The sequence below is a fragment of the Rhinolophus sinicus genome, linkage group LG06, assembly GCF_036562045.2.
Source record: "Rhinolophus sinicus isolate RSC01 linkage group LG06, ASM3656204v1, whole genome shotgun sequence".
NCBI classification, from domain to species: Eukaryota; Metazoa; Chordata; class Mammalia; order Chiroptera; family Rhinolophidae; genus Rhinolophus; species Rhinolophus sinicus.
This window is the reverse complement of record NC_133756.1, coordinates 70,293,053-70,307,193: the sequence shown is the minus strand read 5'-3', so window position 1 is coordinate 70,307,193 and position 14,141 is coordinate 70,293,053. Positions and strand designations below refer to the sequence as shown.

Here is a 14,141-nt window from a genome sequence, read left to right as displayed (position 1 = left end):
TACAAAAGACTTGAGAAATATTAATTGAATTGTAAAAAACTATACTCATGTATTTAATTTCTAGAATTTGCTATCTCCCTCTTGGACCTCAAGGAAGTTAAATGAATTGCCTACAGCTGGTAAGTGGCAGGGATTGTATTTAAACTCAGGTCTTCTGACACCAAGGCGAGGACACATTGTATTGCTTTTTCTCTTAGAAGTTCACTAATGTGTATAAGCCAAAATGATGTGCTAAATCATACCTAGAGATGGCAGCAGTATTTCTTTCTTCTCTTGAACTCGTGTTAAGCTAAATACAATTTTAAAATTAATTCTTACTTGGCACTCCATTACCATCAGATTGATTTAACTCAGCTACATTTTTAACATTTCAGTTAGAAGATATATGGTACACAATTTTATTTTATTTTATGACTTTTTAAAATACTCTAGAAATAAGGAAGGACAACACTTGGTAACATTTTTCACCAGAGCATTACATACTTTTTTTCTCGTGCCTCCCACAAGCCTCCTGGCTCTCTCTTCCAGTCCTTTTGGACCTCTTAGGGTTCATCTCTTCTGCCTGCCCATTAGATGCGGGTGTTTCCCTGAGTTCTGTCCTTGGGCCTCTTTACTTCTCAGTGTATATGGTGTCTTCTGGGTCATCTCATGCATTCAATTTCCGCTACCATCTGTAGGCCAAGGAATTCATCTTTGGTACAGACCATTCTGACTTGCAGAACCATCATCCCATTCTTCTTTCGGGACAGTTCTGCCTGGATGACCCACAGGAAATGACATCTCAACATGCCCCAAATGGAGTTCATTGCCTACACCCTGCTGTACCTCCCACTGCTTCTCTTATATTCTCTCTTGGAGATGGTACCCAGGAATCATTCTAAGTCCTTTTCTTCCCTCCTCATATCCAAGTGTTCACCCAATCCCACCATTCTATCTTCTTTATCTCTCTCAGTCTTCCCTGCCTCTGCAGCCCTTTATCACAGCTCTCAGCCAGTCTAATCTGCATTAGTTAACACATCTCCTCATTAGTCCCCCCCTCCAGCCGAGTCCCACAGCCATTCCTGAGGCCCGTGTTACTTCCAGCTGGAAGCTCCACAATGGCTTCCTACTCCCAAAGGGCAAAACCCAAACTCTAAGGCCTCCTCCACCTTCCTCTGCAGCTGAACCCTAATTGAAATCTGAGTTTCAGTGGCAGTGAACTACCTGCCCCTATCTACACTCCCTTTGCTGTAACTCATCTGCCGTTATTCCTTTACCCTTCTCCACCCTGCCTTTTAGTACTGGGTTGTTAGTGATATAGAATTCTGGCGACTGGTGCCGGAGATCGTGGTCTCACGTATCCAAAGGCTGAGAACGCGGACTCAGAAGGAGAGGTGGAGGAGCAAAGATTTTTATTAAAGTGAAAGTACAGCTCTCTTATGAGAGAGGGGTACCTGAAACTGGGATGCCCACTGACTAAGGCAACAGGCTCTTATTTTATGCATTTTCTTGTATGCTTGGGGAAGGGAGTTGGCGCCTTCTAATGGATTCTATCTATCAGATGTGCTCTGTTTGCCTAGCCTGAAGGGATTTACGAAATAACCCATTTATCCCCAGAGCGCAATTACATTGTTGTTCTGGAGCGAATGAGTCATTCCAGAACCTTGAATTCCAAGATATGGCTGCCTTTGTTTATTCTTCCAGGGACTTCCTGTTTACCTAACAACATGCTAACTAACCTGTCTCATTAGGTCTCTGCCTTTAATATTCTTGTCATTACGAATTTGTTCAGCAACGTTATACATATATTTAACACTTAAAGTTGTTTGTTATTTTCCCCTCAGTTTTTCATAATGAACAAGCAAATTTTTAAAATTAGAACATCTAACTTTCATTAAAATACTCTAATGAATAAATAACGGCTTTTTCTTTCTTGTACTTTATTTTTCATGTATGCTTCAGATGATAGGAATTGTAAAACTTCAAAAAGTTATTATTCTTTTAAGTCTATTCATATTTGCGAAGCTTTCAATTTTATGCGTAACTCACACCAGAATCACGCTTGGGAGCCGTGAATTTACCCCCAGATCTGGAGTAAGAGATTAGGCCACTCCTCGCCTATGATGCAGGCTTCTTTTTTCCCTTTCTTGTTTTTAGAAAAAATATTAATAAACTTTATTTTTTAATACAGTATTAGATTTACCGAGTAAGTGGCAGGTAGTGCACAGCATTCCATATATACACCCCAATACTACCCACCCCCAACGTAGTTTTCCTATTATTAACATCTTTCCCTAGTGTGGTACATTTGTTATAATTAATGTTCCAATATCTATACATTATTATTCACTATAGTCCATAGTTTACATCCAGGCTCACTCTTTGTGATGCACAATTCTATGGGTTTTGACAAATGCATGTCAAAATGACAGGTATTCACCATTGCAGTTTCACAGTTTCATCTATGCTTCATTTATTCATCCTTCCCTTCCATCTTCTCCTCTTCAACTCTTGGCAACCACTGATTTTTCTTTTGTTACTGTCTTTTAGCCCCAACATTATATTTTAAAGCAAAGTTTTCATCACCTTTTTAGGTACGTCTCTGTTTTTTAAAATGAAGAAAGAATACCTTCATGAAATTTAAATTATTTTGCATAGTCAGAAAATGTTCACAGATTTACTTTTTTTTAGTTAGCTGGAGTGCTTTTTCAAGGACCTAATTGTATTTCCTTGTGTCATTAACCTGCAGTGAATAGATCCTTGGTCAACAAAAGCTATAGGAGGAGACCCACCCCTGGGGAATAAATGTGATATATTATCTAGGCAATTTCAATTTCAATGGTCAGTGTTACCATTTTTCTGTATTTTCCCATCAGAACAAAATCCAGCTGTGACAGTTCAAACTTAGAGGTCAGCACTACTCATTTTCAAATAGACACCTTAACAACTCATTTCGAGATGCCATTCCCATTTTAATTTGAGAGTGCTGGTCCAAGAGAATAGAGTGCATGCTTATCACTATTTTCTTGGAGTAAATGATCATGATTACCAGCTTAATAAAGCAGCGGAAAGCAGAACTCAGCGTTACCAGGCACAATCAATAAGCAAGAAGCCCTGACTTTCGCTTGGCTACATGGTAGACATTTGATGGAAAATAACTTTAAAAGGATATAGAAGGATCAGAAGTCTATATGGAAAAAGATCAAAGTTAAAAGGGAAATTCCTTTTTAATGGAGAAAAGAAGATATTTTGTCTAAGCCTCACTTTTACAGGAAACTAAAGGGGAACCACGTTAGAAGCAGAGTGAAAGGCATGACCAACGGTATGAAAGGGTGTGGTCAAACTAATAGCTTAACAAAAATGAGTACTTTTATAGTGCTTCATAGTCTTCCAAGTGTCTTTTCTCATGTCAGTTTTGATACTAGTTATTTTCAGATGTGTTATTAATATAGCAATGTTTAAAGATATTGAAAAGCTGCTGCTCAGAGGAGCAGATCAGAGTGATCAGAAATGATTCTCTACTGAAAATGTAATAGCTTTCCCCTTCCTCTCAGCTTTAGTGAAATGCCGGAAAGACTGCTCTTTGAGCTGAAAGTATGCTTTGCTATTCCAAAATGATTTCGGTCTCAATCAAGATGGAGTTTGCACATGCCTTTTATGTGACAGGAACCGACTCACATTAGGGGAGGAATAAAATGTATGATTCATAATAAGGAATTGCTGCTTTTGAAATCACTTCCTGCCATGATACTGGCCACTTCATTACAGTGGTAATTAGAAAGAAAAAGAAAATAACAGAAATGGCCATTCGAAGGGGAAATTAGTGCTTAATTTCCAAGACTGTTTTAATGGATGCAACACTGGCAGGATTTTATATTTAAATTGCAAACCAGAGAATGATAAGACTAGTGTTTTAGATCTGTCTTCAAAATGAAAACACTAAATGCAGCATGCGATGAAAAAGTGTCTGATGACTGAATACATCTCTTAAAGTCAAATATACTGTCTTGGAGGGAGGGTTTAGAAAAATAAACACATGTATGTACGTAGGCATGTGTATATTAAGTTATAGTCATTTAATTCATCCTTAAACATTACAGTTTTGCTTTGCCTTTTTTTTCCTTTGGAACTTTGTATAAATGGAATCATACATTTTATATTCTTTTTTACCTATGTTCTTTATGCAACTGTATAAATGTGAAATTTATCGGTTTTCATATTCATCCCTTTATATGTATTTATCACCCTTTTTTTTTCCTCCCATTCTGCCATAGGTCGCTCCTGTATCTGAGTGGCTTTCAGTGTTTGCTTTTATGAATTATGCTGCTTTTGTGTTTTGATATACATATGCACACATTTCTGTTGTATGTGTGTGTGAGTGGAATTTCTCAGTCATTGAGTATACACATATTCAAATTTGGTAGAAAATGCCAAATAGCTTTGTGAAGTGGGTGTATCAATTTACATTTCTACCAACAGTGTGAGAATTCCTCCTTCTCCACATGTGTCAATATTTAGTAGGTATGATCTCTTTAATTATAGCCTTTCTGGTACATTTTGCGGACAGAAAGGGGCCACATATTAAACCTGACATACTCAGGATGGCGTGAACATAAAAATTCCTAACTAAGGTGGGCCATTGTGGGAAGTCACATCTTTGGCCTGTAGCTTCCTTGACAAAGGTCAATCTTTACCTTAAGTGAGCCAATCTGCCATCTTTTTGCATCTAAGATAACATACCCTTGGAATGTCAGAGTAATCCTTTTTTCAGGACCCCTCAGGGGGCACAACCCACCACACCAGAGCAGGAAACTACAAAATTCCTCATTGTTAATCTTGTTTCCCAAATACCATCTCTATGTGCTGTAAAATGCTATTAACTATCCTGTACCCACCAATGTAAAAGAAGTGTGTCTCTCCATTTTGCTTTTTATCCAATCCCAGAGATTCCCCTGCTTTGCTTTCTCTCACCCCCTTAATCTACAACCAATGGATTTCACGTAACCCTCCTCCCTTGATTCTAATGTACAAATAAACTGCAAACCGCCAATTTCCGGAGCATTTTCTCAATCCATTGAGACTTTGCTTCCTGGCAATTGTCAGTTTGGCTCAAATAAACTCTTACAAGCTTTCTCTTAGGCTGGATGTTTTTTTCGTTGACAGTTTGTAACAGACTTTCACTTGAGGTTAAATTTATATTTCCCTGATGACCAATGAGGTTGAGCACCTCTTCGTATGTTTATGATCATTTGGATATCATCTTTTGTAAACTGTCTCAATTCGCTTCTCAACTTTTGTATAGGGATGTTTTCTTACCGATTGCAGAGGTTCTTTTCAGATTCTAGATATGAGCTCTTTCTTGGTTATATGTGTGGAAATTTCTTCTCCACACATATATTTCTACTCCATGGCTTGCATTTATACTTTTATTGGTGATATCTTTTTATTTTTAAAAAGTTTATTTTGAATTAATTTCAGATTTACAGAAGAGGAGAAAAGAGTATAAGTAGTTCCCACATATACTTCATCCAGCTTCCCCCAGTATTAACGTATTTATCAAATATATCAAACACTTTTCAAACTCAGATATTAACACAGATATGATACTATTAACTAGAGTTTATTCAGCTATCACCAGCTTTTCCACTATTGTTCTTTTTCTGTTCCAGGATCCAACTCAGGACACCATGATGCATTTCGTTGTCCTGTCTCCTTAGCCTCCTCCAATCTGTGGCAATTACTCAGTCTTTTATTGCTTTCCATGTCTTTGACACTTTTAAAGAGGAATGGTCAGGTATTTTGTAGAATGAACCTGAAAAGTTATCCTAGAATTCTTCCTTTCCCTATGTTCCCCCTTCCCATATTAATCACTTCCTAAATATTTCTAATATCTGTTCCTTCCTCTCTGTCCCCAACTCCCTAGTGCTTCTTTAGGTCCTCAAAATTTCTTACTTGGACTTGCTTAAATACCTCCTCTTAGAAAAAGTCTTTCTGAATAGTCCTATCACACTTCACACATATTCACATTATAGAAATTACCGTAATTCTATTCCTGCTTCTCTCCTCACTCTGAGACAACCGAGTGAGGGAACTATGGCATTTATGTATGTATCCTAATATATTCTGAGAGCCTTGCAAAGCACTTAATACATATTTGTTGAATGGATGAAGCAGTGTGACTTGGGTCAATGGACGTCATCAGGAAAAAGCAAGCACAAAAAAGAAAAGCGTACTATTTTCCCACCATTACAATTGCCAATAACGCATACTTTTCAGTGGTGGGGTTATGTAGGTCCATGGTTTGTTATTTATTAACCTTTTTGAAAAGTCAGTTCAGAAGGGACTATTAATTTGAGTGGACTTGTGTCAATGTCACTTTAAAATAGAGCTGAACCATTTATGATCACCTCTGCTCTCTAGAAAAAAAGTCTGTTCATACAGTTATAATGAAGTCTTCTGACATTATAGCCACCTCATTTGAATATTTATATCTGTTTGGAAGATAATAGTGCAATCATGCTACTATTGAAGTTGTATGCTTAGAAAAGCTTAGCATCATGTAATTTGAGTTTTGAATAATTTCAAATTACATACTTATTAACAAAACTATCATAAGAAAGAAAACTCAGTTCTGTGGTGAGGGATTTTAATCATCCCTTTTTTAATGTGGTGGATAAAGTGTAATGAAATCAAGCAACTTAGGCTAAGTCTCATCACATTACTGACAATAATTCGGGAGTATTGATTCTTAATTCTAGATTCTCCTCTTGCTTATGGTGGTAACACTATCTCCAGCTAACATTGAAGAGTCACATAAAATCACTAAGTATAACTCCTGATCTGGCTCTTACCTGCCATATTTTTGAAATTGCCCTTGTTAATTACCTTTTATCCCTATACCATCTTTAGGTTTAGTCCCACCTCAGTCTCTTGCTGGGGGAGACAAATCTTGGACTTCACGGTTTAGATGCCATTTGGTTCTCCTCTGACCTTGCAGCCTACATTCTCTGTCTTTCCTCATTTTATTAGGCTTCTGCCATGTGTCCCATTTCCAGCTATGTCTTCTCAGGCTTGACAACACTAGCCTTGGCTTCTTGTTCAGCACTACTATTGCAATTCAGATCTTGACCAGTACTTTAATTCTATCCCCCATCCTCAGCTGCCCCTAAACGCTTCTCCCTATTATTCAGTCCCATTACCAACTGGTCAACTAAGTGCCTACCTATAAAACAGGGCCATGTCACTGATGCATTGATGAACTGGCTGATCAGGGACACCAGGCAGAATATCCCTTCTCCTTTCCCCCCTATATGTGCATCCCTTCTAAAGCCTGGTTGAGAAGGCTAATCTCCTGAGATGGAGTAACAAGCACACAAACAAGACTGACCACTAAAGACCTTCCTTGGAAAAAGTCTTGCTCAGTTTAAGTGGGCCAGAGAAGGAAGGCACTAAGTCCTTCGGGAAGACACAGAATAAGCAGAGAGGATGCCAATCCTAACCCGGGGACGCGATGGCTGCAGAGGGTGGAGGCTCAGGAATGGCAGGTTAACAGACAGGCATTAGGATCCAGGGTCAAAGAAACTGGATTCAGGTCCATTCTGCCACTTCCTACATGTGAATCTGAGGCAAGTCATTTTCTGGCTGAGGCCTGTTTCCATGTCTGCACAACAGAAATGATCTCTGCCTTTCTTATTTCACAAGGTTTCGTACAAGTGACGTTTCCTCCACTGTGCACTAGACTACAGCAGAACTGGGGAATCTTATAAGGTAGGTGAGTTAGTATCATCTCAAGTAAGCAAAACTTTAAGGTGAAGTAGTTTTCCAGTCTCAAACAATTATACGTATTAATAACAATCTTATCTAATTAACCATAATATGAACTGTAAGTTTATTGTAACGACTTAATTCTGTATTTCCTTAATCTTCCTTCTAAAAGATTTTAAATCTATAAATTGTTAAACATTTTACAATGCATACTGCTTAAATTAGAATTTTTACTAATCTCACTTGGTAAATGAACCAGTATTTTAAAAACTGAATCAAACTAGAAGCTAGCAATTATTTATATGGATTGGAATGGTAAATCGGAGAACAGTTAGTAAAATCATTGAGACAAATAATGGGAGAAATTCCCTTTTAATTAGTCTTGGCTCCTGTCAAGATGGTAAATTAGCATAGGCTTCTTAAAACCCTGGAAAAACTGTTGAAGAGATGGGGAAGGAGATGAGGAAAAAGAGGAGAAAGGGAGAGAGGGGGCAGAAGACAGACAGACATATGGGTTCTAGGAAAAATAGAGCTTTACCAAAAAGTGAGACATGCTGGGCAGGCTGAGGCTATGATGACGGTGGAGTGTGGACTGTAAGTGGAGGAGGGAAGCATTGTGTGGAGGGAGGTGGGAAGGCTGGAGGGAAACCCTCAATGCCTACGTTAAGGTGTACAATTACTGTAAAAGAAAGATGGCTAAAAAACATCTGTCACCAGAGACAGAATGATTAGAACAGAGAGCTCAGGAATTTAAAATAATCGTAATATAGTAGTTCCCCTAATCCACAAGGGATTTGTCCCAAGACCCCCAGTGGATGCCTGAAACCACAGGTAGTACCGAGCCCTATATATGCTGTGTTTTTCCCTATACATACGAGTATATATCCTACACAATTAAGATACATACTGATAAACTTTTTCAGACATATTAAAAAAATCAATTCTGTTGAGTCAGAAGTGAAACACGTATGTACTTGAATTGCTCTTTATTCCTTTCATTGTAATTGGCATTAGGAGAAAAAAAAAAGGGAGTCCTGCAATGAGATCTGTAATAATCAGACTCCAAGGTCTCATTTCTATCATCACCATGAATAATTATCCACATTTCTTTACTTGTTCCATCTATTTAAATCTTATCAATTGTGTTAAACTGATTAAAATGGTCTAATTAATTATGTTTGAGAAAGTTTGGGGGTATCGCAGGATTAAGATATTTAATAAAACACATTTTGTGATTAAAGTCTCAGAAGAATCCCTTAAGTGTTGAGTCCCACTTCCTGAGCCCCCTGTAACGCACAGTTCATTCTGAAGCAGCGGGAAATCGCTGAAGTGAACATTTTCTTCATAATGTCACTATAAAATAGCATAAAAAATATTCTAACTACATGCCATGAAATTAAAACAACAGACCATGACTGTAGGAAATTATGGGCTTATCTTACTTTTGTGAAGATTTTTAAAAAAGTAACATTTATGGAGAAAGTAATGAATATTAAATCTTTTATACACCTACAACGATTAAAGGACTCTTTTCACATATGCCAGCAATTGTGCAATGTGAGATTTCTGTCCCATTTGGACAAAGAGACTGGGAATCTCTTAAATCTGGTCGGGTCACAGAGTAAGTTTGGAAGCAAATGGGAGGGAATCAGGTGAACAGTATTCAAATAACTCAAGGTGTCCTGAGATTGAAAACGTCTGGGGTTTGTGCTCTGAAAATTTGATACTCAGGTGTGGTCCATGGACCACGAGCATCAGCATCTTGTTGGAGCAAAACCTCAAGCCACAGCCAATCCTACTGAATTAAATCCTCCTTTTAAAGATCTCCAGGTGATTCCCATGCACATTCAAGTTTTAGAATCACTACCATTGCGGAGAATGTTTTGAAAACTTCATGTTAGTATCATAATCCATGACTGGAAGGAAACTGACAGTTTGTATTTTTAAAGCGATCACAGCAAATCTTCTCTAGAATGGGTGTTCCTTAAGAGTGAAAGTTACAATTGATTCTTTTTTGCATCCTCAGCCTCTCATACAGTGCCTGGCTCAAATTTGGCCCAGTGAGAATGAAGGAATAAATGAGGAATAAGGCAGTGATGCTACACAATTTGTTAAAAAGGTTAAGGTGGTTGGTTCAATGGGGAAGTACAAGGACATTCAATGAGGACACATGAAAAGCAGAATAAGTGAAAATATGAAAAATTTTTGCTCAAACACGTAATAGGAAAAAATTGTCATGTGCTTAATTAGGAAGCACACAACAAAGGTTTTGAGAATATGCATAGCCTGAACTGTGCATAAACTGTGTAGTTTACAGAGCAAATGTAATATTGGAATGCACTCATATTTTCATTGGCCCATTATCCTGGTCAAATCTTAGTAGAATTCTGTGCTCTTTGACCAATAAAGAACGTAGAATGTAAAGTGCGTTTAAGATCAAAGTCACTTGAGAAAACTAAGAGACTTAGATAACAACCCAGAGAGTATCAATAACTATTGAAAAACATTTGTTAAGCATAAAGCCTGCAGTGCAATTTTATCTGGACTTAGATTAGTTTCACTGGTTATGGGCACAGTGTCCACAAGACTGTCTGAGGTTCCCAGGCTACTTGCACTGTTACCAACTTGTTACAAATTTGAGCCTTCCCACTATCCCCTCAGGTATGACAGTTTGTTAGACAACTCACAGAACTCAGGGAAGCAGTTTAATTTCCATTATTTTATAATGATACAAATCAGGACCAGACAAGAGAACCATGGGGCAAGTTTTGGGAGAGGTGCAAACGCGAAGCTTCCATATCTTCAGGATGCATCACCCTACTAGCAAAGCAATGTATATCTCCAACCAGGGGAGCTCTCCCAAGTCTTGGAGTTCACGGCTTTTATTTGGGTCTCACTACATAGCCATGCCTGAATCATTGGCCACAGGATTGAATTCAATCTCCAACCCTCTTTCCCACAGGATGGGCTGAAATCATATGGCTCAAACCCTCAACCCTACAGTCACATGGTTAGTCTTTTCAGCAAGACCAGCCTCTACCCTGGCACCATCTAGGGGCCCACCATGAATAACAAAGGCACTCCCACCACTTGGATAATTCCAAGGATTAGAAGCTCCCTTCCAGGAACCAGGGACAAAGGGCAGCCAAATTCTTTACTACACAACATGGCCTTAGAGGGTTCTGGCTAGGCTGATTTACTTCTATGTCAAATCTTAATATAGTTGTCTAACACGTTACCCAGATTCTTCAGCTATGTGATTTTATTGCCCGAGCATTATGCCAAAAAAAGGGCATAATATGGCAAAATTCAGAACATCCATTATTCAGTCTTTTTTGGTCTAATGGGATTCTTTGATGATTAGTTTCGTAACACCGATATTTACTGAGTGCCTACTGTATGGCAGGCACCTGTGAACACAGCTGAAGAAACAATTTCTATACTTATGCTTAAAACAAATACATCCTTCTGCATCTAATGTTCCAATCACATGACCCTTGCTTTTTAAGTATGCCTCACAAATTCTTTATTTAGAGACACTTTATCACTTAAAGTGATATTATACTTAAATATTTATAGTGGGGTCCAATGGACAGAAAATATGCTTTGGAGTATGACAGAACTTGAAACCCACGTCAGACCCTTAGCAGTAATGTGATTATGAGCTAGGAAGTACTTACCCTGGTCCTCAACTCTGCATTGGTGAAAATGAGAAGAAGAATAATCACATCTCCACAGAGAGGCAACACAGTGGTTAAGGGCATGGAGTCAAACCAGACTGCTTGACAGACAGCTCCGGCCTTTTCGAGCTATGTTAGGTTAGGCATGTCACTTAATCCCTCTGGCCTCAGCTTTCTCATCTGTAAAATGAGGATGATAATACTTACCCTCATAGGATAACAATACCCTCATAGAGATGTTGTGAGGATTAAATAAGTTACTGCTCATAAAGCACTTACAATAGCGCCTGACACCAAACAAGCACTTAAATATTGGCAACTGCAGTTATTATTTTTAATCCCCTTGTTATTACTTATTTTGGTTGTTGGGATGACATAATATTAACAAAAGTTCATATTTAAAATCTGGCACAAACACATTCAAATGTTGATTTCCTTTGTTATAGATATATTTCAGACTGTTCATTAAAATGACTCCATGGATATAAATAAGTGAAGTTTATCTCCATCTGATGGCAGGTAAAAAAAGGAAATGGAGTATAAAGGGTTAAGTTGGAAAACTGATTTTTAAACAGTGCTAAACTGTTTAAATTGGCGGTGGGGTGTGATGAGGAGTTTGTAATAGGCATGGAAGTAAAATACTAAAACATAGTGGGGGATAAAATGATGCCCTGATTAGTTAATTATAACATTTTTTCAAGGATGTGGGAAAATTGACTTTTTTTTAAAGCACAAATCCTTACTGTTTTAGAGATTAAGGCAGCATACTGAAGTAAAAATTAAGATTCCTTTCATTTTAAAATATGAAAACTTAAAAGTGATTAATTATCATTTGGGGGGAAAATGCACGGTATTTTAATATATAACAAATGAAAATCAGTCAGAATTCCTTATGTTAGACCCTTAAATTATCACGGGCTCTGTTGTACCCACATATGCATATAACAGGCTAAAGTCACCATCAGAATACAATGGAATTTTAAGAATCGAGATGAAATATTCCAAGGATATTCTATTGACAAAATATAGTGACACTGCCAATAGCACAGATCCTGAGCTATTTTAACCAACATTACTTACACTGAAAATGAAGATTAATAAGATTTTTAAAATACAGTAGAAGCAATTCTAAAACTCACTGCTAAAAAATAAGGGCCAAAATCTTTATGAATTTAGATTCAAAACTGTGCAAACAATATACTGTACACATTTGCCATATCTACTTATATTTTAAAAATTTATCCTATTTCATCTTCAACCTGCTAAATTAAATTCCACTTTTATGAGAAAAAAGATGACAATTTTATTATTTTATATTAGACATCAATTATTTTTCCTTCAATTAGAAAATCCAAATGATTAAATCTTTTAGCACTTTGCCGAATAGTAGCAAATTTTTCTTGTGCTACATACTTACAGGAGGCAGTATGACGACTTCTTTTACCATATTGTCTGTATTTTACAGAAAACTTAAAGCACGTTTTCTCTAAAGAATATTGTTAAATTAGCAGAGAAAAGCCTGAGTTTTAAAGTTTATGTAAAGCCTTTCTCCACCCTTCACTTCCCTCTTGGATAAAAAAATTATATCAACATTCTTTAAAAAAAAAAAAATCACAGAATAATTTTTATTTATAATGAAGTAATTCTCTCTAGACTTTAAATCATCAGTTCACTCTTATAACAGAGAATCAATTTAAATAACACCACCAAAATGGAATGAAAACAATCTGCTATTATATATCAATTTCTTTGATATTTTCTTTGATATCTAATTAGTCTTGCAACATGGTCCAATCCATTTCCAGTGAAATTCTCAATAAACTGCGAAGAATAACAGTCCTTCATATTGGCATTTTATTCTAAGGTGTGACAGATGCTGCTGTCTTGACTGCTTCAGAAGCCACACAGTCCAACAAGAGCTCGGAAGAAAAGGGCTGACTTTATATGCAGTCCAGGCGCAAACGGAGAGCCTGCCTTCAGATCCTTTGGTTTTTATAATAATCCCTTTGGAAAGGCAATTAATTGATGATTATTCCTTGGAATTCTATGTTAAACCGCATGAATCACTGCCTATACAGTCTGTGCCAACGTCCGTGACTTTCTTGCTTCTAGTGTTTTGTTTATCAGATCACATAGTGATGGTAGTCTTATTTTATCCATATTTTTGCTGTAAACATTGAGAAATATACCAAGGACAACTAACAAACCAGACCATATGTACCTAAGAGAAAGCAATATGGGAAAACAAGGATTAATATTAAGGTAAAATTTTTTATTAACCACAGAATTTGGTGATGAGTTCACAAAAATTATACAATAAATTGAAATTTTACTACTGGAAGCCTACAATAATAGCATTAAAATAAAAACAGCAATTTTAAATCAGATTAGACACAGCAATCCAACTAGTTATCCCAGTTGGGTAGAACATACAGAGACAAAAAGGGGCACTTCCTGAGAAAGGTGAATTGGCAAAGAGTACTATACTGTATACTTACCACATACAGAAACTAATTTATAGAAAACAAATAATACAAGGATAGAAATTTAGCTTGTGGTTACCTTTAAGTTTATACATTGATCATTTCTAGGTTTGAATCTTCTCAATTCCTAACCAACATAAGTTTAAATGATGCTAATTTCCAACACATTCCAGACAATAAAGAAAACAGTAAAGTCTTTCACAAAAAGCCACTAACTAAATAATTAGGGTGCAAC

The 14,141-nt window shown here is 37.0% G+C and overlaps 1 protein-coding gene across 13 annotated transcripts in view; it reads right to left on the bottom strand.

Annotated features, from left to right (window-relative positions):
* Window positions 1-384: 384 nt before the first annotated feature.
* SLC35B3 (solute carrier family 35 member B3) overlaps window positions 385-14,141 on the bottom strand; it is a 38,733-nt gene continuing 24,976 nt past the window's right edge. For 12 of the 13 annotated variants that reach the window (XM_074335253.1, XM_074335246.1, XM_074335248.1 and 9 more), the window contains one exon: window positions 9,623-13,644. In XM_074335253.1, the coding sequence (XP_074191354.1) occupies window positions 13,494-13,644 (151 nt within the window). In that variant the 3' untranslated portion in view covers window positions 9,623-13,493. Of the gene's footprint in view, window positions 672-9,622; window positions 13,645-14,141 lie in introns of those variants that run through there. The other variant, XR_012497329.1, reaches the window with a different exon arrangement.